A 25,051-nucleotide genomic window follows, 5' to 3' on the forward strand; every position below is an offset into this window, starting at 1 on the left:
CCCTTGTGTATAAGAAGCCCTACATACCAAAGACATTAGAACAAAGAAGGCTTTTTAGAGCTTGATCGTAACATATTCACATACGTGTCGCAATATTAGCACTTAGCCACTTGTTTCGAAACACCATCCGCAGCCGTTTCAACACAGTAATGATTCCATACAACGCTTCGAGTATGCGGCACGGTACTTGATGGCTGTGCCTCCGCCATGGTAGAAATGAAACCCGCGCCCGATATCAACGTAACGCTCCGCCTATACACTAGCAGTCAATAACGATCAAACTGAACCGAACACGCCGCGCTTTCAAATGTGAATAATATTAAAGAAATAGTTTTGTTTGACGTTTCGTGTATGTAGAAATGACAGCAGCATGTGTAAAAAACTACAAAGTTTAAATGGTTTTTTACTCATAAAATCAACTGGCCTATTTTTCGCTGCAGATACTTTTCTTTTTAAACAATTTGTCGTTTTTTAAAGAAAGCAATTCATTACTTCTAATAAAAAGTAATGGTTTTCTTTATCCATAAACAATTATGGAGTTTAAAACCCTGAATACCACTACACCAGAACAAACTGTAGGTATGACAAACAAAGGTTGTGTAAAAGTGAACATTTGCACAGAACTAATTTATGCTCGAACAAATTGATCTAAACGTTAATGAAGATAGGCTTCTTCACATGAGTAAGTGGAATAACGATTTCGAAATCTTTATTCTACAGGGCCGGTAGGCCTTTGTAGATATGACTTGATACTCTTTTGTAACGTTAAAGCAAAATTCACATGCTTTTACCAATTTTCCTATGGAGATTAACATGGGGTTTTTCGTGATATTTAACCACCTCTAACTGAAAAACTAGAGCGAAGTTACTTTTCGGAACACTCTTAATTTAACAATTAAGTATTCAGGGTGTGCGATCGGCTAGTCTAATCAGAAACAATTAAGTCTAAGTATGTTAATTTTAGTTAATTACAGAAGTACTTGTTTCGACCATCGTGATTGGACATAATAATAATGCTAGAGCTCTTCGAAAACTAAAAATAACCAAGTATCTATGGTGTAGTGGTTATCACGTCCGCTTTAAACTCGGAAGGTCCCAGGTTCGAGCCCTGGTAGATACATGACTTGACTATCGTTATTGGACACAATAATAAGCTAGATCTCTTCGAAAACTCAGAATAACCAAGTATTCATTGTGTAGTGGTTATCACGTACGCTTTACATGCGGAAGGTCCCGGGTTCGAGCCCTGGTAGATACATGTTTTGACCATCGTGATTGGACATAATAATAAGCTAGATCTCTTAGGAATCTCAGTATTGCCAGGTATGTGTAGTGTAGTGGTTATCTCGTCCGCCTAACACGCGGAAGGTGCAACGTTCGGGCCCTGCTAGATGCATGTTTTTACCATCGTAATTGGACATAATAATAAGCGGTAAAGAAAACATAACTACTCAAAATTTAATTACATTAAGACTGAAGCGACAGATATTATATAAAAACGTCTTGGTTTGGACCAAGGCCGAAAAAACAAACGATATGTGTGAGGTTTATCAATTGACTGAAGTATCAGATATTGAAATTTTTTCTAATTATTTTTATACACTCAATCCTTAATCAATATTTAATTCAATCAACTGATTTTACTGTTAATCGACCTAGTCCCTCTAAATTGATTGGAAAAAATTACATATCTACGCTTTTTCAAGAACAATTACATTTTCCGAAAACATTTTATCATGAAATTAATTATTTTGAAGGGATTTCGTGTCGATGCTCACTAACTTGTGAGCATCTTGACCGACATAGTTTTAATTGTTGCTGGCTTGACAAATTTTCAAGTTTGCACCAAAAGAAGTTTAAATCTGTTTTAAGTTGTTGATAAGACTGTCGTTTAGAGTGAATGTCGTCTACTTAAGACAAAGCAACAAAGTTTATCCTGTGTGGTAAAGGGTAAAGATCACATAAACAGAAATACTTCTCAGACTTGTTATATTCATTTCCCGCGGAAATAATATGGTTAAACACATCATTCATTACTAGTTATGCCAAGAAGGTCACATTTAACTCCGACACCCCCTCCCTTCCTCTATTTTCAAAATATATGGCATTTTATAATCACCAGTGGTTTCAGTGTATGGGTCATCTGAGCCGTCGCAACACACTCAGCCAATATTACCATAGACTGAGTTATGACCAAGAAATTCTTAAGTACGGAAAAGGAAGTTCCAGTGCAACATTACCATCAAAGAGGCGACAATAGAAATGTAGCATTTCGATATACGAAATTAAATGTATAAATTCGCGCAACACCCTTGTTTGGCATCCACGATCAAATATTTACATTTTCCATTCGAGTTATGCCAAAGTTCGCTTGCTTTTTTTAGACATCCAGTAGAACATTTCAAATATTCAATACTGTATCCTCAACATGATAAATTAATTTCATGATAAAATGTTTTCGGAAAATGTAATTGTTCTTGAAAAAGCGTAGATATGTAATTTTTTCCAATCAATTTAGAGGGACTAGGTCGATTAACAGTAAAATCACTTGATTGAATTAAATATTGATTAAGGATTGAGTGTATAAAAATAACTAGAAAAAATTTCAATATCTGATACTTCAGTCAATTGATAAACCTCACACATATCGTTTGTTTTTTCGGCCTTGGTCCAAACCAAGACGTTTTTATATAATATCTGTCGCTTCAGTCTTAATGTAATTAAATTTTGAGTAATTATGTTTTCTTTACCGCTTATTATTATGTCCAATTACGATGGTCAAAACATGCATCTAGCAGGGCCCGAACGTTGCACCTTCCGCGTGTTAGGCGGACGAGATAACCACTACACTACACATACCTGGTAATACTGAGATTCCTAAGAGATCTAGCTTATTATTATGTCCAATCACGATGGTCAAAACATGTATCTACCAGGGCTCGAACCCGGGACCTTCCGCATGTAAAGCGGACGTGATAACCACTACACAATGAATACTTGGTTATTCTGAGTTTTCGAAGAGATCTAGCTTATTATTGTGTCCAATAACGATAGTCAAGTCATGTATCTACCAGGGCTCGAACCTGGGACCTTCCGAGTGTAAAGCGGACGTGATAACCACTACACCATAGATACTTGGTTGTTTTTAGTTTTCGAAGAGCTCTAGCATTATTATTATGTCCAATCACGATGGTCGAAACAAGTACTTCTGTAATTAACTAAAATTAACATACTTAGACTTAATTGTTTCTGATTAGACTAGCCGATCGCACACCCTGAATACTTAATTGTTAAATTAAGAGTGTTCCGAAAAGTAACTTCGCTCTAGTTTTTCAGTTAGAGGTGGTTAAATATCCCCATGTTAATCTCCATAGGAAAATTGGTAAAAGCATGTGAATTTTGCTTTAACGTTACAAAAGAGTATCAAGTCATATCTACAAGGGCCTACCGGCCCTGTAGAATAAAGATTTCGAAATCGTTATTACACTTACTCATGTGAAGAAGCCTATCTTCATTAACGTTTAGATCAATTTGTTCGAGCATAAATTAGTTCTGTGCAAATGTTCACTTTTACACAACCTTTGTTTGTCATACCTACAGTTTGTTCTGGTGTAGTGGTATTCAGGGTTTTAAACTCCATAATTGTTTATGGATAAAGAAAACCATTACTTTTTATTAGAAGTAATGAATTGCTTTCTTTAAAAAACGACAATTGTTTAAAAAGAAAAGTATCTGCAGCGAAAAATAGGCCAGTTGATTTTATGAGTAAAAAACCATTTAAACTTTGTAGTTTTTTACACATGCTGCTGTCATTTCTACATACACGAAACGTCAAACAAAACTATTTCTTTAATATTATTCACATTTGAAAGCGCGGCGTGTTCGGTTCAGTTTGATCGTTATTGACTGCTAGTGTATAGGCGGAGCGTTACGTTGATATCGGGCGCGGGTTTCATTTCTACCATGGCGGAGGCACAGCCATCAAGTACCGTGCCGCATACTCGAAGCGTTGTATGGAATCATTACTGTGTTGAAACGGCTGCGGATGGTGTTTCGAAACAAGTGGCTAAGTGCTAATATTGCGACACGTATGTGAATATGTTACGATCAAGCTCTAAAAAGCCTTCGGTGTTCTAATGTCTTTGGTATGTAGGGCTTCTTATACACAAGGGTCACGAGCGAATATAAGCACTGGCAATTTATGGTACCACATAGAAAAGAAACATCCAGAAAAACTATCTACTAACAGAAGAACAACAACGGTAAATATTTTGAAAACTAATGCAATTAGGAGGCCCGCAACAAGTTAATGTAAAGTTTATAATGCTAAGAACCTTAGCTTGTCAGTACCGGTAATTGTTATCCCCTCGGACGGAACCCCTTTAAAGCTTTGTTTCACTCTGGGGTTTCGTCGGCAGTCATTGAAAGTGAAGAATGACGTCTGTCAAAAAATTACAGCGTAATGGAACTGGTTTACCGTCAAAGTTGGTAATGCGATCCAGGCTCTTAGAAACAGTATCCCAAATCCAATTAGTCTCTTAGCAATCAGCAGTCCCCAGCAAAAGTTCATTAACGCCAATCACTTAGGGTCTAGTTCTACCTCGTTTGTTTTAGGTGTAAAGGCTAGACAAGAAACAAAGGGGCCATATTTAACTTGCAAAGCTTTTTATCAAAATTTAATGCCGATATTTTCAATGATTTTTGTAGATAGATCCAAAGTTTATTGATGATTCTAAAATGAAGTTGTTAAAGTGGATAGTATCAACAGATAAACCTTTTGATGTCGCGGAGGATCCCAATTTTCAAGCGTTGTTGCATTCCATCAATCCAAACTGTTCTGTTGTGGCCGACAGCCTCAATCTAAGCGCTAAAACCATCAAGTCTGAACTCTTGAAATTACACAAAGAAGAAGTAGTTAAAGTTGCGCTTGGTTTTCAGGTAAGGAGTTATTAAAGCTATGCGCCATGTTTCCATAACAATGTAACGAAATGCTCGTGTATTTGAACGTGTTCCCTCTGAAGAAACAAACGAGCAGCATAGTGTTATAAATGCATAGTGTCTCTTTAGATTTAGACCACCGTCGCTTATTATTTATTTTATAACATAAATACATAATTGACCCAATTTTAAGCAGAATGTTTCCAGTCAAATATCGTTCACTATGGATTGCTGGACTTCGCCAAATCGCATTCCATTTATGGGCGTAACGGCGCATTGGATCTCGGACATATGGACTCTGCATAACACACTTCTCGGATTTATTTATTTTCCCACGTGCCATACGGGGTTAAACATTTGTGAAAGATTTTTAGAACTAGTCAATGATCGAAAGGTTACAAGGGTACGAATATTGTTTGATGTTGTCTTTTAAACCTACGTACAAAGTGCAGAGATCTAAGTTCCGTTAGACTGGAAACATTTAACCAGAGTTTTCTGTGCTTGTCTTGCGCAGAAGACGCGCACCGAAGTCTTTCCTTTACACATCAATATAATTTGTCGCTTACGGTAAAGGAAAACGTCTAAATAAGGTTTTTTTTATACATTCGATGAAGTTTATAAAATAATGAGCATTTCAAATTTACACCATTTGCCCTAATCACCAAGCTATAATATTAAATAATATTAGATGAAATAGGTTTCCTTAGCGGTCACTGCGCTATAAGAATCTGTGAACTCAACGGCACACCGGGGTCTATCTCTATTGTACAAGTCCGTCCAGGGATAATTTTTTCCAGACCAACCCTACTTTAGATTAGGACCAGGCAAGACAATTGTGTTTTTGGGTACTCCTTAGATGAAGGAATTTTCTTTTTCACACCTTTCATTGTACGACTATCTCACGTAATGTGACTAACATTATGTATGTACCACACTTCAAAGGAAGAAAGTAGCACCAATGTTTCGTCATATGAGCATGAATAACCTTTAACACCAAATGTTATTCCGTCTATTTGGATCTAAATGAACACTGGCACGCAATAAGCACATTCTTAAAATGCTTCCATAATGTTCCGCCAACCATTGAATTCAATAATAGAAATGCGAAGAGGCAATGTAGGAAAAGCTTCGTTCTCCTAATCTCTCATTCGGGAAACTCAAGCTTCATCAAACATTGCTGACTGGGCATGTCTATCATTGTCCTCAATGGCCAACGAACATGTTTCTCTGTACAATCGTACATAGGTTTGCTTATTGTGTGACGTTACATGGACATCCGGTTTATTGAATAAATTTACTGACGTCGCACCGTATAGATATTGGCAATTACAATGGATAATGCCTCGAACAACGAGACATTCACCAAAGAGCTAGAAAAACGAAGTGATACTTTAGGGCTCAGATTCAACGGCGGACATCGCATTCGGTGCGTGGCGCATGTTATACACTTATCTCTATGTGCTATACTTGATCATCTTAAAACAACACCAAAGCACGATAGCGAAGTCGATTATGGACCGGATGACGAATCCCTTATCAGCACTAATGCTAATACAATTGGTACCAGTGTTGCAAAGGTAAATACAGGTGCCAATCGTTTAGGCTTAATGAACTGTCATGGAATTTATTGTGAATGAACAAGTGCCCTTCTTGAAAGGAGTAGCCTACTATTGCATTGTCTCTTGTACAATGAAGGGCTCAAGGCAGATGTTTTGTTGTGGAATTGATTTATTGTTATAATGAGGTCAAGGGTCACCCCTTGACCGACCAATAGGAATCGTTAACGTAACTTGACCTCTGACCCTAGGAGATAACCTGAGGGCCAGAGCATTGATTTTAACTTCAGTTGACATGTAGCTATCATGCTGTACAGTTAGTTAATAAACTATTTTAATTAATAAATTAAACCTGCATTACTATCATTTAACATTTATTAAGGTCTTTTCCATTTAAAAATGCACTTAGTTAGGACATTTTATCCATTAATTCTACCATCGTTCTAATGGTCTGTTGGTTTGAGACCAAATGGACAAAATTTAGAAACCGTGCATATTTGGTCTATGGTAAATTGAAATTAGATATTTATGTAACATATTACTATATGTTACGTAGGTATTAAAATTATTCAATTTAGGCCAAATATACAGGGATTTAAAAAATATGTCCAACACTACCCATTAAGTCGTTTTTATAAATAGATTCGAGCTACGGTTTTGAAGATTCGATTATCCAATCTTAAAGAGGAATCATTACGTCAGTAATAATGGTTTGGGTGATGTTAAAATGGTACTTGACGTCAAAACAAGGTGGAATTCAACTGCTTTCATGCTAGAAAGGGCACTACGTTTAAACGCAGTAACTTGAAATGTTATGGTCTAGTCCTGCTTTAAACTAGACAAATGTTATTTTTTCTATTTCAGTCGCTTCAGACGCTAACACAAACTGACAACGACCTCGAAACGTTTCATATGACAGAAACGGAATGGGAAAACATTGAATACTTCGTGAATGTGTTAAAAGTAACATACATGACTTTTTTACATTACTGCGAGAAATAATTGGTTTAAAAAACAATGAATATTTTTGATCTTAAAGAATTTCACAGAAGCAACTCAGCGAATATCTGCAGCGAAATATCCAACCATTTCACTCCTCATGCCAATATATCACTGGCTATTGAAGAAACTAGAGTCGGCAATTGAGGATAGTAATGGTCCGGTAAAAGAAGCTTGTATATTGGCCCAAAAAAAATTATTGAATTACGAAGAGTTGTCGAATACGGCAGCGACCTGGATCGCAGTAGGTGAGAAATGAAGCTGCTTGTTCGACCACTTATGGGTTCATAAAGCTTATACATATTCTACTGCCTATATACGTCTTTATTATTTGAGATCAATAGTTTCATAACGTTTCTGCAATTATTTAGCATGACAAAAAGTTCATTACGCAATATTAATCTTCTTCATGTTGTGTCTACCTACAATAAAATTGTAATTTGCTATAGTTTTAGATCCAACGTTAAAGCTGGATTTCTTCAAAGCCAATTACAATAAGACCAAATTAAAACAAATTAAAGATACTGTACTGAACGTTTACAACGAGTATTATGACTCGAGGAGCGAACCAATGGAGAGCGCGGTAACAGAGGGCATGGATGATTTATATTCCGTGTATCCGAAACGTCCCAAGAGACTCGTACAAGGGGCGGAGCTACTTAAATATTTTAAAGACGACCTTCTCCCACCTCAAACAAACATTCTTCAATGGTGGAAGGTATGTGGTATGTTTCTCAACCCTCAATTATAAGTACAGGGGAACTTGGGTGGTGAAATACTACAGACTTGTAATTGCGACAAAGCTAGTTTCTGGTAATTTCAGGTGAAATTGGCTTGTAGTGACCATTAAACAAATGTATATTTTCATATTTCATCTAGGCAAATGAAATGAACTACCCCACCGTCAGTAAAATGGCCAGAGATTATCTTTGTATTCAAGGCTCATCGGTTGCCGCCGAAAGAATTTTTTCCGGAGGAACAAATCTAGTTGCTCCAAAACGAGGTTCATTGAAACCTGACACTATTTCCGCAATGATGTGTCTGAAATCGTGGTGGACGTAGTTATGTATGCTTAATCTTAATATTATGTACCGGCAAATAAATTGTTGTATTGGCAAAGGATGTTCCTGTGTAGTAACGTTTTTACATAGTATCTTACGCAACATTGGGGAATGTATCGGATCGGATCGGTATGCTCGGACACCTATAGTTTTGAAGACTGTTTTGATCCATTAAAGATAAGAAAACAAGCAGCGCATACTCAATATTTGGGCAGGTACTTGCGATAAAGGCACCAATTCTTAATGGGATAGTGAAGGAAGACAATGAGTTATTTTGAAAAACGGTTAAAATATGCGTCATAATACATTACAACTCGCGGACACGTACTCGTTACCTTAAAATTAGTGTTTATCATTGCTGTTCCGCGCGTTAAGTCCAACTCCATTTTGCATATAAGTAGCAGCAAAGGACCAAGCATTGACGTCAGTACATTTTTGTTACGTTTCAGCCCTCCATTTTGAAAATATGGTGGTAAATTGAACCACAAAGACCATAAAACGCGTCTATAGGACGTAGGTAACCAGTTGGCTAAATTCTAGTGAAATATTTAAAATTTAAAAAAATAATATGTTTTACATCAATGGCCGCCATTGTCAAGATGACCACGGATCAAAGAAACATATCTTAGTGCGTGCCTACTATTTAAGAGTAACCCCTTTCAAAATTTCAGCCTTTTGGTTAAAGTGGTTGGGACTGGGCGTTGATCATCTGAATTTTCACTTACATAGATATAGATTTCGCTAGAGAAATGCTTTTTCTACAAGCAATCAGTCAACCTTCTAGCAAAAGCGATAAAACTTAATGGTCCACTGATTGGTGACTGCACTCCTGTGTGTCGAGCAATTATATATACGGCAACTTCTTTACAAAATGGTACTAGGCTTAACGAGCTGAAATGATGACCTTTACAATTAATTACAAATGAACATGAATTATTATTAGTGAATTATCCTAATGTTTTCACCCATACTTTGGCGGCTTTATTCGACCAAAAATAACGTGTTGTCCTTCTTCCTACACCAAATATTTAATGAAATGGGTGATCAACATTCCGAATAATTTCGTGATTAATTTTCCCAAAGCGTTCTAATAAAACCTAATTGTTTATTGTTCAATAAAATAGGCCTTATTTACAAATAAATACTTAATCCAGGTAAATCTGTTACAGGAACTCATGTTTTTATTTCTTGTTTGTTTATGAAGCACAAGGAATTAAATATTGAAAGGAACCTTATATTTACTCCTAAATAAGATAAGGGTTGGTCGTGTTTATCCAAATAAATATTGTTTATGAACATAGTGGGATAGAACCGTTTTCTACATTGTCGATATATGTGAAAATTCTTGCTAATAGCGAGGGTACTTCATTTATGTCTATCTATATGTTCATATATATTGTCCTCGTTATTCTGTGAACAATCTTAGATAATTTATATCCGATTCCGAGCACTAGCAGTAAGTACTCGTATCTTTCTTCGGAAGCAACGCATATACAAAAGGAATCATCTTGCCGTTGGTGTATAATTGACAAAAAAGCTTCGGTGCAACGTGAAATGTACCATCCATGAATAATTGCTGGCATTGGCACATTCTTCTAAAAGACTCATCCGTGCCGAATACGAGAATACGGTCTATATCACCATCGTTAACCAGAACAAATTGAAGGTCATTGTAACAGGTAACATCTCCTTCCAACAATATATCTGATCGAGTCTTTGGGTCTTTCGGAATGAACTTTGCTTTCTCTCTGAACATGCTGCTTTTCTTTGACGAAAACGAAGGCAGAGCATGGCTAAGGAACGACTTGTCATGGGAAACAGAAAGGCTTCGACGGCTTTCTGTGATGACATCATGATACGTTCGCTTCACTGGACGTGTAGGGCAATTAGCAACTCCCGATTTCAACTCAGAGGAAACTGTCAGCCTGAGGATTTCTGCAATATCGGCTTCGTGATTGTGCTCCTTACCACTTTTAGCTACTTTGCCATCAACTTTTATTGCACGTCCCTGACATCCGCCATTACTAGCCCTCCACCTTCGGCATCTTAATTTTCTAGATTAATATTACTTCCAACAGTTTTAGGAATATGTATTATACTTACTTATAGTACTCCACATTTTTCTTCGACGTTTTGTCCTTGGTGTAAAGATAGTCTTCGAAAGAAATACAACTACCCACAACGCGATAATTCGAACTCATTATCAAAAGTGCCATTTATTCAAAAGGTTCTCGCGTTTATATACTAAAAATAGTAGGTCTTAATACGTTTTTCTTCAAAATAACGATGCTAAAAAAATAAAATCCTATACTAAAGAACATACGGAAGGCGTGGAAGCACAAAACGAACCAATCCTAAAGAATACATGTAAGGAGTAGAAGTGCAGAACCCTAACCTAACCTAACCTAACCTAACCTGCCTTATGAAAATATTTTGGAAAAGGTACCCTTTTATTTGGTAATAGGCAAAATCAAGAGGAAATACATTTGATATAAACTTCCCTCGGATAAACTTTCTTCGTCACTATATAGCAAACCTGAAAGTGTATGACTTGATTAGAAACAACACATTGTATTTAATAAACGTTCTTCGTCACTATATAGCAAATCTGAAAGTGTATGACTTGATTAGAAACAACAAGAATTATATTTGATATTTTTAACATACCTTCGAGGATTCGAACCAGCAACCTCCCGATCCGCAATCCAATACCGTATCCATTACGCAAGCGGGTCGATGAAGGCTCTTGCATTTTAGATTAAATGTATACTATTTCTATCATATTATTATTTTAGGGGGATATATATAATTTTTATTCGATCAGAATTACTTTCGATCAATAGGGACGAAATGCGCTCCCGTCAGAATTATTTTCAATCAAACTAATTTCGATCAAATAAGACATTTTTCGATCCCCCAATTTTCGATCATTAAGGAATATACCCATGTTTACAAAAGCCACTCATATTTAAGTTTGTTTTGTTTGTCTTATAACGCATCCTGCATTTTCTTATCACTAAGGTGAAATTGAACGTTTTCATTTTCATGATTACTTTCTGAAAACATAATTTAAAACGACGAAGTTTAATATTTGTTAATATTATATAGAAATTAAATTAGAATTTAAATATAAGTCTTTTTAATCAATAGAAAAACTCCTCAAAATTAACGATAATCTAAAATGTTTAAAAACGTTCCTTTCTTTGGGAAAACGTAGAAATATGGTTTTGCATTTTTAATATTATAGCGCATCATCCGTTGTCAACATCATTAGGGTTTAGCAATTTTTATTTTGTTGATTACTTCGTGAGAAACATGACAATATGTATATACTCAATTTAAATTTTGTTTGCTTGTGTTCGCATATTAATTGGAAACAACGATTTCCCACATCATTAAGGTTTACCTTACCCTTTTCGTTATGTTGATTGCTTAGGAAAACAAGTAAACACTATTTTAAATTAAAAATATTTCATAGTTAATTTAATCTTTAATTATAAAACGCATCAATGTTATACGTTGTTATTAAGGTCTACCCTGTAACATATTGATGCGTTGATTGCTTTGTTCTATATAGAAATAGAACTTACAATCAGTTCTAAGATAGTGAAATTTGTAATTATATATTATATGGTATGGTTCTTTATTTTCGAGAAAATTGCTTTCTGTCTACACGCGATTAGAACCGAAAGCAGTTTCAGGTTCCATTTAATCTTCTGGATTGGTTTCGCAAAACATAGAAAAATTTTTAAATGACGATCTTAATGCGTACAACAATGCCAAGATCATGAGCATCTACCTTACACTATTTTTTAAGTTGATTGCTTTGAAAATCATAGGAACAATACAATATTTTAAAACCAATCTCATGTTTGTTTCGAGTATTTATCGAGTAATTGGGAATTGGTTTTCTAGTATTTCCACACTTCATGTTAATTTATCGCTCTCAGAGTCATAATAGACATTCAGAGTAATTTTGATCACCGACAACTATACTTTAAACAATTCCCAGAGGGTATTAGTCTTTAAATTTAACAAACTTAATTCCTCATCAATATCTCCTTCGGAATCTCATTCCTCACCGAAGTCAATTCTAGCCATTGTTACACTTCGAGCAAAGTCCCGAACAAAAATTACTAAGCTGAACTTAAGAAAATAAATAATCATAACAATAATAATAATAGTCAACGCGCCTTTTACTGTATTTTATTACTTTTTCTTCCACTATTGAACCAACTAGGAGCTAGTACTACCCTACTCAATTTCACTGGCATTGTGATCTAATTTACCCAATGAGCGCTAACAGTATTTATCGAGCCTTGGTTTGATACTCGAAACTTTTTCGAGCCTCAGAGAATCTCTTATCGAGTACTCGCACAGCACTAATATTTACCCATTTTAAGTAAAATTTCAATAATATCAATGTTTGAACTACGCAGTTTTAGAACAAGGCAAGCGAAGCAAAACTCGTTTTTGTATAATTTAGTATCTCAGTACTTTTTAGCTATATTGAAATATATTTAGAATTTAACCAATTCAAAATATGTAGTGAACGTGTCGAGTATTGCCCAGATCATTATTATTTAGTTTATCGTCCACTGTCGAGATCATTATGGTCTATCTGAACAGTTTTATTTCGCAGATTACCTACTGGTAATATAGAAAGGAAGAACCATTTGTTTGCACGCGGAAACAAACACAATTTTCCAAATTTCCGTGAACTGTCAATGCAGTCCGGAAATTGGGAACACGTTTGCTCCGATACGCAAACAGCGAACGCGGTCACGTGGGATGTGACAGACACACACACAGACACACACACCCACACGTCCAGTGCAATACCTCTCCGTGACGTCATCGTCACTCGGAGAGGTAAAAAATGTAATGCTAAGGCCTCTACGAAAACTCAAGTGTTAAAGAAAAGAAACAGTGCTGATCAAGGCGTTAGCCGATGAGCAAGCGACCTCATCAACCAAAAGGAGATGAACGAACATCAACTGAAATGCAAGAGAAACCTTGGCGCGAAAATAGAAAGGTTGTATTGATGCTGGTTGAACACAAGTTACCAATTTATTTCGTTCTTGCACCCCCTCTCTCTCTCTCTTTTCTAATGTCTAGTTTTCACTTTGTTTCTCTGCCTGGCAAATGGTACCCCCGAGATCTTATTAGTGTTATATTTTCCACATATGTGAAATAAAGTACAATTGACACATAATTAAAAATAACTGATGTGGATATCCCTTCGATAGATAAAACTTATTGTTACAAAAATCTTCGTAACCAGAAACAATATCTCAACAAATAAAATCCGAATTTTTGGTCGAAATAAGTACCAGCATAAGAAAATAATATAAAGCTCCATATAAGTATGAAACTCTCCATTTAAAGCATGTAAACAGCATTTTCTTCCATTGAAAGAAAGTTTCTAAAGCCACCTATTATGAAAAAATTTTATAATGTAATTAAATCGTTAAAGGTCTTGAAGTTATTATTATGATAATTATAATATATATATATATAGCAGTAAAATGGAAAACGCCATTAGACTATACACCGAGAAGGCGGAATTAATTGATTAGCATATTTCCCCCATTGGGGGTAGGAATAAGAAACCAAACACTAGGCACTCATATTATTAAAGTATAAAATGACTTACCAATTTCCGAACAACGCGATTCGGAATTCTTTGGAGCGATTTCTTGAAATGTCTCCGAGTTGGACACCGAACTATTATTTCCGACTTCAATCGGAACTTCGGGTAAATTGAATTCCATAGAGACGGAGGTCAATTCTGACAGTTCATTTGGGCTACGTTTTGGTTTAGGAACATACGCTGGCACACTCGGTGACCTTGGATCAACACACTTCAGTTTTGGCAAACACAGTACCATAGTTCGATTTTGTCTATCAGTTTTCTTCGCACCTGTCAAGGTTATTCTGGATTGGTTATCATCGAGATCGTTTTCTACGGCTAATTCTAGTGAATCGCTTTCGACATTTGCGCCAAGAGAAAGATCCAAGTGTTTTTCGACTTCAACATTCAATTCAGGAACCCGCAATTCCTTTGATCGAGTTGTTCTTTCGTCAGTTTCTCCCTCTGTTCAAACACTTTGTGATTTACGATAAGAATCGATAATTGTATTATTGTTCTCAAGAGGTTCTCGTGACGAATCACTTTCCGTCGTTGTGTCGAGAGGCATTTTCAATTGGTTTTCGACCTCGAGCTTCGGCGAAGGCACACAAAGTGGCGAATTCTCACTGCATATCAATTTAGGGACACATACATTCGTAATTCGCGTTATAAACCCCATATTTTTAGACTTTTTTGGAATAATTTCAGTTTCGTTGTTTGTATTGCCAACCTTGGCAACATATTGAGGCTCAGAATCCGGCGATTCTTGACTAATATCTTCTCTACCCAGCATGCCTTGGACATTGACAGCTTCGACACTGTGCATCACAATTGGAAGAGATAACTCCTGGCCATTAATCCCCGAATCATTTTCAACGGGTTCAGATTTCACTAATTCGTCGTTAGCTAATTGATCCATTCCACTTTTCTCCTATTTTTCAAACAATCAACTCTTAACCTTTGGAGTAACTCTTTCTCATCGACCATTAAAATGAAAAATGTTCCATACCATCAAATCTTTGATTCTCCTTTCTAACTCTTTATTGACCCCATTGAGTCTTTCAATTTCGTCTATTTGTTTATTTATCGTAAATGTTGTTTTCACTCTCTCTTTTCCCATGTTTGAAATTAAAACATTACGCTAAACAAAATAAGATTTCATTTTAACAGTAAATATTCTTTGGACTTTCATTGGCTGAGCGTATTTTAAAGGGGCAAGCAAGAAAGAACAAAGTTCCTAGTTGGATTTCTTTGTTACTAAAGAGGGATGTGTTACCAATCCCCTTAGATCAGAGCCAATCCTGTTGGTATTTTCACAAATAAACCTAATTATTCACCCACCCACAGTTTGGTTCTACTTTAAGGGACATGAGATTCGACAACTCATCCAGTACATTTAAAGTGGGCTACGATACCAAAAGGGTCTCGTATTTTTGGGCTTAATTTCACACTAGTTAAAAATACCTCGGCTTCCAGTTCCCTGACTCGATCATCCCTGGCTTTCCCTTCATTGATAAGATCATCTTTACTCAAGAGATCATAATTACAATCTTCCTCAGTCTTCATTTCCTAAAACCAAAGTTTCCCTAATTTTATATTTGCCTTAAACAGCCAATATTGCAATAATTTCTCAAATACCTCTTTTATCGCCACCCTTTGAAGATTTACTAAACTCATTTCGGAATTTTGTGCCGAGAGTTTGTGAAATTGTAAAGCTTCCCTAAAATAAAATTTCTTTTCAAACAGAAGAAAACGAACATATAACAAGAAAGGTTTCCCAATACATTGTAGCTTTCGCTATCAAAGTTTAGAAAAACATGCTTAGTTAGTTCAAAAGATTCCATTACTAAAATATTGCATGATAAATAGGTAGATATTACATGAATTTCACGTGATTGTTACCAAGTACAAGTGAATATTACGTGACACAACGTGTCAATGATTATCACTTGTGTTTGAGAAGTATTTCATTAGTGAATACCAGCTCTTGTGTCACGTTAGATGACTTTTCATACTCAAGGTGATTCATGGGTGACACTCGCATCACTTATATATACCCATGGATATCGGTCACGTTCAAGGCAAAGCCTTTATGAAATGAGGGTTCCTGATAGCAATATCAGGTGAATAACATCCAAAAATCACTTCGGGGCTCTGTCGATACTCTTTGTTAAGAACTCAGTGAGCGCATGTCGGATGAATATCTGACAACAAGTAACACTTCACTGGGTTTATGTACACCTTGTTGAATATTGGACATTCAATATTCACCCGAATTACACCAGCCGCGCACATCACAAACATTCGTGAATCCAAGAACCACCAACAGTAACTTATATGAAACGTAGCGAATATTGAAGATTCGATATTCACCCGAAATTCACCAACTGCATATACGTGAATTAATGGTTTATCATTTATGTCTGGTGTATCTCAGATCAACAGCGAGTGATAAATTATCACTTGTATCTCATATTAATAGAAAGTGATACATTTTCATTTATGTCAATTGCATCTCAGATAAATAATGGGTGACAAATTATCATTTATGTCAAGTGTATCTCAGATAAATAATGGGTGACAAATTATCATATATGTCAGGTGTATCTCAGATAAATAATGGGTGACAAATTATCATTCATGCCAGGTTTATCTCAGATCAATAATGGGTGACAAATGTCAGGTGTATCTCAGATCAATAATGGGTGACAAATTATCATTCATGGCAGGTGTATTTCAGATCAATAATGGGTGACAAATTATCATTCATGCCAGGTGTATCTCAGATCAATAATGGGTGACAAATTATCATTCTTGCCAGGTGTATCTCAGATCAATAATGGGTGACAAATTATCATTCATGCCAGGTGTATCTCAGATCAATAATGGGTGACAAATTATCATATATGTCAGGTGTATCTCAGATCAATAATGGGTGACAAATTATCATTTATGTCAAGTGCATCTCAGATAAATAATGGGTGACAAATTATCATTCATGCCAGGTGTATTTCAGATCAATAGCGACTGATAAATTACCATTTATGTACTGAGGTTGGTGAATATTACACATTCAATTTTCACCAGAGATATACCAGCTGCACTCGTCAGAAACATTCAAGAATTAATGTGAGGTCCGCGATTCATCCAAGAATCACCAACATATATAAACCATAGTGAATATTGGAGATTCGATATTCACCCGAAATTCAGTAACTGATATATGTCACACACTTAAACGAATTAATGTTTTAACATTTATGTTTGGTGTTACTCAGTTGAATAGCGAGTGATAAATTATCTCTTATGTCAGATGTATCTCAGATCAATAAGGAGTGAAACATCAGTTTTGACAGGTGTATCACAGATCAGTAGCGAGTGACAAAGTGTCATTTATGTCTGGTGTATCTCGGATCACTAACGAGTGATACATTATCATTTATGTCTAGTGCATCTCAGATAAATAATGGGTGACAAATTTTCATTTATGTCGGGTGTATCTCAGGTAAATATCGAGTGATATTACTTAGATCAGAAGTAACTTCTGCTTAGATCAATAGCGAGTGATACATTATCATTTATCTCAGGTTTATCTCAGATCAATAACAGGTGATATCATTTGTGTCGACATTTATTCGGCCCTATCTTGGTATGATAGTGCTTCCTTTAATTCGTATTATAATAAAGATTTTGAATAAAAATGAAAGATAAGATCAGAAGTCTTTTTCATTAAGTTTTTAAGCTGAGAAATAAATATATTTTTTTCGTTTTAATTATCATTTAAGCATAATAACAGATGACCAATTTCGTAGTATGCCTTATTTTACATTTCCCATAATGATAGATAAGCCTGCAGTATCTCGTAATTGAATGAATCGATCATTGCGTCCTCGGATTTTTAAATCAATCGTGGATATCGAAGCAATGTTCAATTATCGTTAAGTGCAGCCACTTGACACCGTCCATATTTTTCGAAAACCGCCCACATGCGGGTTTCGTTTGAATGGGACATTTGAATTTTGGGTACAGCCGAATGGGGGAGAACCTTCGTGTGTCACTTATATTAGGTGTATTTCAGATAAACTAGTGATATAATAAAAACTATTTAAGGTGTATCTCAGGTCTATCGCAAGCCAAAATTTGTCACTTTTATCAGGTGTATCCCAGGTCTGTTGCAAGAGATAATTTGTCACGTACGTTGGGTCAATAACGGGCGATTATTTGTCATTCATGTCGGGTGTCTTTCGGGTCCATGGCAAGTGATTATTTGTCACTCATCTCGGGTGGCTTTTGGGTCAATAACGGGTGATTATTTGGGATCTCAGGCCAATAACGGGTGATTATTTGTCATCTCGGGTCAATAACGGGTGATTATTTGTCATTTCGGGTCAATAACGGGTGATTATTTGGGATCTCAGGCCAATAACGGGTGATTATTTGTCATCTCGGGTTAATAACGGGTGATTATTTGTCATCTCGGGCCAATAACGGGTGATTATTTGTCATTTCGGGTCAATAACGGGTGATTATTTGTCATCTCGGGTCAATAACGGGTGATTATTTGTCATCTCGGGTCAATAACGGGTGATTATTTGCCATCTCGGGTCAATAACGGGTGATTATTTGTCATTTCGGGTCAATAACGGGTGATTATTTGTCATCTCGGGTCAATAACCGGTGATTATTTGTCATCTCGGGTCAATAAAGAGTGGTTATTTGTCATCTCGGGTCAATAACGGGTGATTATTTGTCATCTCGGGTCAATAACGGGTGATTATTTGTCATCTCGGGTAAATAACGGGTGATAATTTGTCATCTCGGGTCAATAACGGGTGATTATTTGTCATCTCGGGTCAATAACGGGTGATTATTTGTCATTTCGGGTCAATAACGGGTGATTATTTGTCATCTCGGGTCAATAACGGGTGATTATTTGTCATCTCGGGTCAATAACGGGTGATTATTTGTCATCTCGGGTCAATAACGGGTGATTATTTGCCATCTCGGGTCAATAACGGGTGATTATTTGTCATTTCGGGTCAATAACGGGTGATTATTTGTCATCTCGGGTCAATAACCGGTGATTATTTGTCATCTCGGGTCAATAAAGAGTGGTTATTTGTCATCTCGGGTCAATAACGGGTGATTATTTGTCATCTCGGGTCAATAACGGGTGATTATTTGTCATCTCGGGTAAATAACGGGTGATAATTTGTCATCTCGGGTCAATAACGGGTGATTATTTGTCATCTCGGGTCAATAACGGGTGATTATTTGTCATTTCGGGTCAATAACGGGTGATTATTTGGGATCTCAGGCCAATAACGGGTGATTATTTGTCATCTCGGGTCAATAACGGGTGATTATTTGTCATTTCGGGTCAATAACGGGTGATTATTTGGGATCTCAGGGGAATAACGGGTGATTATTTGTCATCTCGGGTTAATACAGGGGTGATTATTTGTCATCTCGGGTCAATAACGGGTGATTATTTGTCATTTCGGGTCAATAACGGGTGATTATTTGTCATCTCGGGTCAATAACGGGTGATTATTTGTCATCTCGGGTCAATAACGGGTGATTATTTGTCATCTCGGGTCAATAACGGGTGATTATTTGCCATCTCGGGTCAATAACGGGTGATTATTTGTCATCTCGGGTCAATAACGGGTGATTATTTGTCATCTCGGGTAAATAACGGGTGATAATTTGTCATCTCGGGTCAATAACGGGTGATTATTTGTCATCTCGGGTCAATAACGGGTGATTATTTGGGATCTCAGGCCAATAACGGGTGATTATTTGTCATCTCGGGTCAATAACGGGTGATTATTTGTCATCTCGGGTCAATAACGGGTGATTATTTGTCATCTCGGGTCAATAACGGGTGATTATTTGTCATCTCGGGTCAATAACGGGTGATTATTTGTCATTTCGGGTCAATAACGGGTGATTATTTGTCATCTCGGGTCAATAACGGGTGATTATTTGTCATCTCGGGTCAATAACGGGTGATTATTTGTCATCTCGGGTCAATAACGGGTGATTATTTGTCATCTCGGGTCAATAACGGGTGATTATTTGTCATCTCGGGTCAATAACGAGTGATTATTTGTCATCTCGGGTCAATAAAGGGTGATTATTTGTCATCTCGGGTCAATAACGGGTGATTATTTGTCATCTCGGGTCAATAACGGGTGATAATTTGTCATCTCGGGTCAATAACGGGTGATAATTTGTCATCTCGGGTCAATAACGGGTGATTATTTGTCATCTCGGGTCAATAACGGGTGATAATTTGTCATCTCGGGTCAATAACGGGTGATAATGTGTCACTCATGTCGGGTGTCTTTTGGGTCAATAACGGGTGATTATTTGTCACGTATGTCGGGTGTCTTTTGGCTCAACAACGGTTGATTATTTGTGACTCATGTCGGGTGGCTTTGGGTCCATAGCGGGTGATTATTTGTCACTCATGTCGGGTGGCTTTTGGGTCAATAACGGGTGATTATTTGTCATGTCGGGTGGCTTTTGGGTCAATAACGGGTGATAATGTGTCACTCATGTCTTTTGGGTCAATAGAGGATGATTATTTGTCACTCATGTCGAGTGGCTTTTTGGTCAATAACGGGTGATTATTTGTCACCTCGAGTCGGGTGGCTTTTGGGTCAATAACGGGTGATTAATTATCTGTCATCTAGGGTCAATAACGGGTGATTAATTATCTGTCATCTCGGGTCAATAACGGGTGATTAATTATCTGTCATCTCGGGTCAATAACGGGTGATTAATTATCTGTCATCTAGGGTCAAAAACGGGTGATTAATTATCTGTCATCTCGGGTCAATAACGGGTGATTAATTATCTGTCATCTCGGGTGATTATTTTACATCTCGGGTCACGTATGTCGGGTGTCTTTTGGGTCAATAATGGGTGATAATGTGTCACTTATGTCGGGTGTTTTGGGTCAATAATGGGTGATAATTTTTCACTCATGTTGGCTGTCTCTTGGGTCAATAACGGGTGATTATGTGTCACGTATGTTTAGTGAAAAATGAGTGATCAGGTGTCACACAGGTTTATAACGAGTGATAATATGACTCTTATCACAAATGACAATCAAGTGTAAGTCACGTAATTTTTACGTAAATGGTCAACGTGAAATATAAATAAATAGCAGGTCTATATTGGACTAATTTTAGGCATAATTGGAGGTCTATTTTTGGGTAAGGGAACTGTTAGCTCCCTATAGAGTAATTTCTTTCCCATATACGGCAACGTCATAACCCTCTATCTCTTACCTTAGTGATATCCCCCTCCCCTTCCCTTTCGGGGGCAAATAGTATTCTCTAGTACAAAGTTGCCCCTAACGTAGGGGATACACAGTTCACTCCCCCTCTCAACCGAAATTACCCTATAGAGTGCTGTCAGTTGTGACGTCAGATCCAAGGTTAAACGTCACGAGTCTGCCTTTAGCAATGGGCGGCCATGACGGTTACCGTTTTTTCTTTATGGGAAAACAGCATGGGTGACGTCACACAGGCGCTTCTGACAGCACTCTATAGAGCTATTTCAGAGGGGGTAATGGCTACGTCACCAATGCTATTTGCCCATAGAGAAAACCCTCATAAAATGGCCGCTCTACACTCAAAGGCAGGCCCAATTTTCGTAGCAGACGAAATTTTTCCCCCAACTGAAATAGCTCTATTCTTACCAGGGTGGGAAATAAGGATTTTTTTTAAACTGGACATTGGGCCAGCGACCCCTCTGGCCTGGAATAAATAAACTGGTCCATGACCACTGACCAGGGCGCGTCGTCTGCTAAATTGAAGAAGTGGATAATTAATATATATTAGCTAATGTCTGAACTCTGGAAACCCTTGAATTTTCTTAGTGGTCCTGTGGACCACTGACCCCCCTCCGATTTAATTTTTAAACTGGTCCAGGCAATTTTTAAACTGGTCATTTGCCCTGTGCCACCGCCTTATTTCCCACGCTGATTCTTACCTAGGCTTTTAGTTCCTTGATTTGATCATCTTTGCTTATGCAATCATAGTTGCAATCATCCTCCTCCTCAGTTTCCTAAAAACAAATTCCAGTTTTTTGAAATTTAAAATTTCCGTGTAAACCATGGATTAGTTCAATAATTGTTCAAGTACCCCTTGAAGACTTATTAAACTCATTGCGGAAATGTCTGACTTTATGACAACTTTATTTTACCGACGTCAATCTGCCAGAAAAAGCGAAATATTTCTAAACCAAAAGTAGCACCAAACCAACGAAGCAGAAATTGCTATAACCGGTTCAGAGACTCAACTAAAACTTTATTTTTTCTTTATATGTATGTAAAACAAATAATCGCTAATTTCATGTAGTATACGCGCCGAGCGAGGCGCCGTGTTCGCCACCTAGCGGATTTTAGAAGAACAAATTGGCGGGAAAATGACCGCGTCTGTGAATGAAGCCATAGGCTTGTTGTGTAGTTAGTTGTAGGAATTATTACTGAAATTTCCCAGAAAGGGTGAAATTTTAACAGTTTTCGAAATTCTAGAATTCATTGCGTTAAAATAAATGAATGGATTAACGCGCTTAAAGAGAAAAAGTAACTTTTTAGACTTATCTAATCCCAGCACCCAAATTCCCAAATACAGTACAGTTAATCTCAAAAATGTGTCTGTCTAGAATCACTTGCTAGTTAATTTAATTAACTCACAGCCTAAACATATTTATTTAATTCGAACACTTACATAGATGGTAATATCATAAACTTGCTTGGTTACAGAAGTTTCCCTTGTACACTCTCCAGTGACTACGGTATTTCGTTTTTATTACTAGTATCTGTTTACGTTAAAAATATATTCATTTTTTATTAGATTTTAGACTATTCGAAGAGTAGAATCCCTAAAATAATTTTGTAAACCTTCTAATGCTAAAAATCCGACGTATTTTACGCTCCCCATCTTTAAATTGCCAATCTAACATTCGCGAATTTCCCGCCAAGAGTTTTCAATTCAATCCGCTAGAGGCGCTGTTTGCTACTTTACCTCTCAATCCTCGGCGCGTATAGAGTCCTGTCAGAAGCCTTGGTTTTGAATTAATAATACGTCGCGTTAGGGCAACATTCTTTTGCCACGGTTTGCAGCGCCATCTCTATTTTAAAATTTCTTAATATGATCCAAAATAAGTGTCGTGGGCGTGGCGGCCATTAGAGTTAAACCAAACTATACTTGCAGCTGCCAGCGTAGTCACACTGATCACATCTGAGTGGTTTTTCACCACCTTACATTTTTCATTTAATTTCTAATGTTAAATTTTACATTGTTGAAGTCAAATATATATATTTCCAAAAACGGATTTCTGTAAGAAGAACGTTGAACGTAGCAAATTCATTACCCATCCTCCCATACTTTATTGAGAAAATTCGTCTGCTTATATTTTGACTCCACCCACAAATAAGCGACTCCCATCAAAACAAGTAGTCGAGGAGTGGTATTTGCTACGTTAGTACAAAGAAAGAAACTAGATACTCAAAAAAGAAACATGAATTATTTGTATTCTTGACTTTAAAGCTTAATTCCACTAAATCGGGAGTTATTTCGCATTGTTGTCCACTTTGCTTTGTTACCACTGGCGTAATTTCCAAAAAAATTATTTAACCACGAAAATAGAGATAAGAATGACATTTTCGATTTCTAGAAGTCGATATATGCAGAATTTGTGGGTGGAGTCAAAATATAAGCAGACGAAGTTTCTCAATAAAGTATGCGAGCGAGGATGGTACCAGAGGCCAAAGAAGATACACGCCCCAGGCTTGGAAGAGGGAAGTAACTGGAAGGGAAATCTTGCGGTACCCAAGCTCGGGACACGGAATTGCGCAATTGGTTGAACGTCATATAGTGCTGCCACCTTTAAGAGTAATTTTGAAGTAAAAGTACTTTTATTTTTATGGCGAACGTTCAGGCTTTATTTATTTATATTTTTATGATATCGGAAGTCACTTTTACAATTAATGTAACAGCAGTACTTCCCCATAACTAAACAGAGTCAAAATAATAAAAACCGTTGCGAATTGCGCGTTGCTAAACTTTGGAAGAGAAAAGTTAGCCTAAACCGTGCCTCCCGCCCGTCACTGAATTTATGCTTTTCCAAACTGAAAAAAGCAGACGAATTTCACAAAATAAGAATAAATTTCAACACTAGGTGCCGCTACAGACTGACGTTCAACCAAATTCGCCCCCCTCCTGTCCCGCGCCTGGGTACGTACGGCTTATGCTAGAGGTATCGTATTTTCCATTCCAGTACTTCTCTCTTCCAAGCCCCAGGAATGGAAACTGTAGCTTCCTCTAGTGTAAATTTTTGTCTGGACCCTCCTAGTACGCTCCAAAGGCAGGCTCGGTTGACCGAGGTATTTCCGGCTGCCATTGAAATTGCATAGACCGGAAGTTCCTTGGTCAACCCAACCCCCAGACATACCTTCCATTCCTGGAGCGTATATTTTCTTTGCAGAGGCTAAAGCTATGATCCCACGTTCTTGGTACATAAATCCGTTTTTGGTTTACAATTATATTCATAGGTCTGGAAGTGGTTTTGACAATTTTCTCGTCTTGAGTCCAGCAAAAAAATTCGTTCTCTATAAGTTTACAATCTGTTCTGATCGTCTGCTGCATTCTGGCAAATTAACGGCGGAGTTCTAACCAGGGCCGGAAATAAGAAAAATTTGTTATAGGACATGTGTCCAGTGACCCCCTGTTTGACGGTAAAATTTATAGGACATTGTCCACTGGAGTGTGCTAAAATGGTGTCGCTTCTCCATAGTCAAGGTATCAAAACTTCGGGAAATTTATTGGTCAAAATGTCCAGTGACC

At 37.0% G+C, this 25,051-nt stretch overlaps 2 protein-coding genes and 1 non-coding gene across 4 annotated transcripts; all 3 read right to left on the bottom strand.

Annotated features, from left to right (window-relative positions):
- Positions 1-3,062: 3,062 nt before the first annotated feature.
- TRNAV-UAC (transfer RNA valine (anticodon UAC)) lies at positions 3,063-3,135 on the bottom strand. The gene has a single exon. It is a non-coding gene; the product is annotated as a tRNA-Val (tRNA).
- A 6,468-nt stretch (positions 3,136-9,603) lies between these two features.
- Positions 9,604-14,649, bottom strand: LOC149679474 (uncharacterized). The gene is made up of 4 exons (XM_089835237.1): positions 14,211-14,649; positions 11,222-11,610; positions 10,658-11,162; positions 9,604-10,599 (listed from the first exon to the last, which is right to left on the bottom strand). Exons 1-2 carry the CDS (start codon positions 14,443-14,445, stop codon positions 11,543-11,545), a joined length of 303 nt encoding a protein of 100 aa, XP_089691363.1. The 5' UTR covers positions 14,446-14,649; the 3' UTR covers positions 9,604-10,599; positions 10,658-11,162; positions 11,222-11,542.
- LOC149679475 (uncharacterized) lies at positions 14,649-22,824 on the bottom strand. Of its 2 annotated transcripts, XM_089835236.1 has the most exons (7): positions 22,346-22,824; positions 22,194-22,268; positions 21,901-22,007; positions 15,825-15,906; positions 15,651-15,755; positions 15,196-15,327; positions 14,649-15,117 (listed from the first exon to the last, which is right to left on the bottom strand). In XM_089835236.1, exons 4-7 carry the CDS (start codon positions 15,861-15,863, stop codon positions 14,656-14,658), a joined length of 738 nt encoding a protein of 245 aa, XP_089691362.1. In that variant the 5' UTR covers positions 15,864-15,906; positions 21,901-22,007; positions 22,194-22,268; positions 22,346-22,824; the 3' UTR covers positions 14,649-14,655. The 2 variants fall into 2 exon arrangements, with proteins under 2 accessions (XP_089691362.1, XP_089691361.1); XM_089835235.1 differs by lacking the exon at positions 21,901-22,007 and having other exon boundaries at positions 22,346-22,822.
- Positions 22,825-25,051: the final 2,227 nt, after the last annotated feature.

The sequence above is a fragment of the Phalangium opilio genome, unplaced genomic scaffold, assembly GCF_054372755.1.
Source record: "Phalangium opilio isolate 3A_F unplaced genomic scaffold, DU_Popi_V2 ptg000041l_1, whole genome shotgun sequence".
NCBI classification, from domain to species: domain Eukaryota; kingdom Metazoa; phylum Arthropoda; class Arachnida; order Opiliones; family Phalangiidae; genus Phalangium; species Phalangium opilio.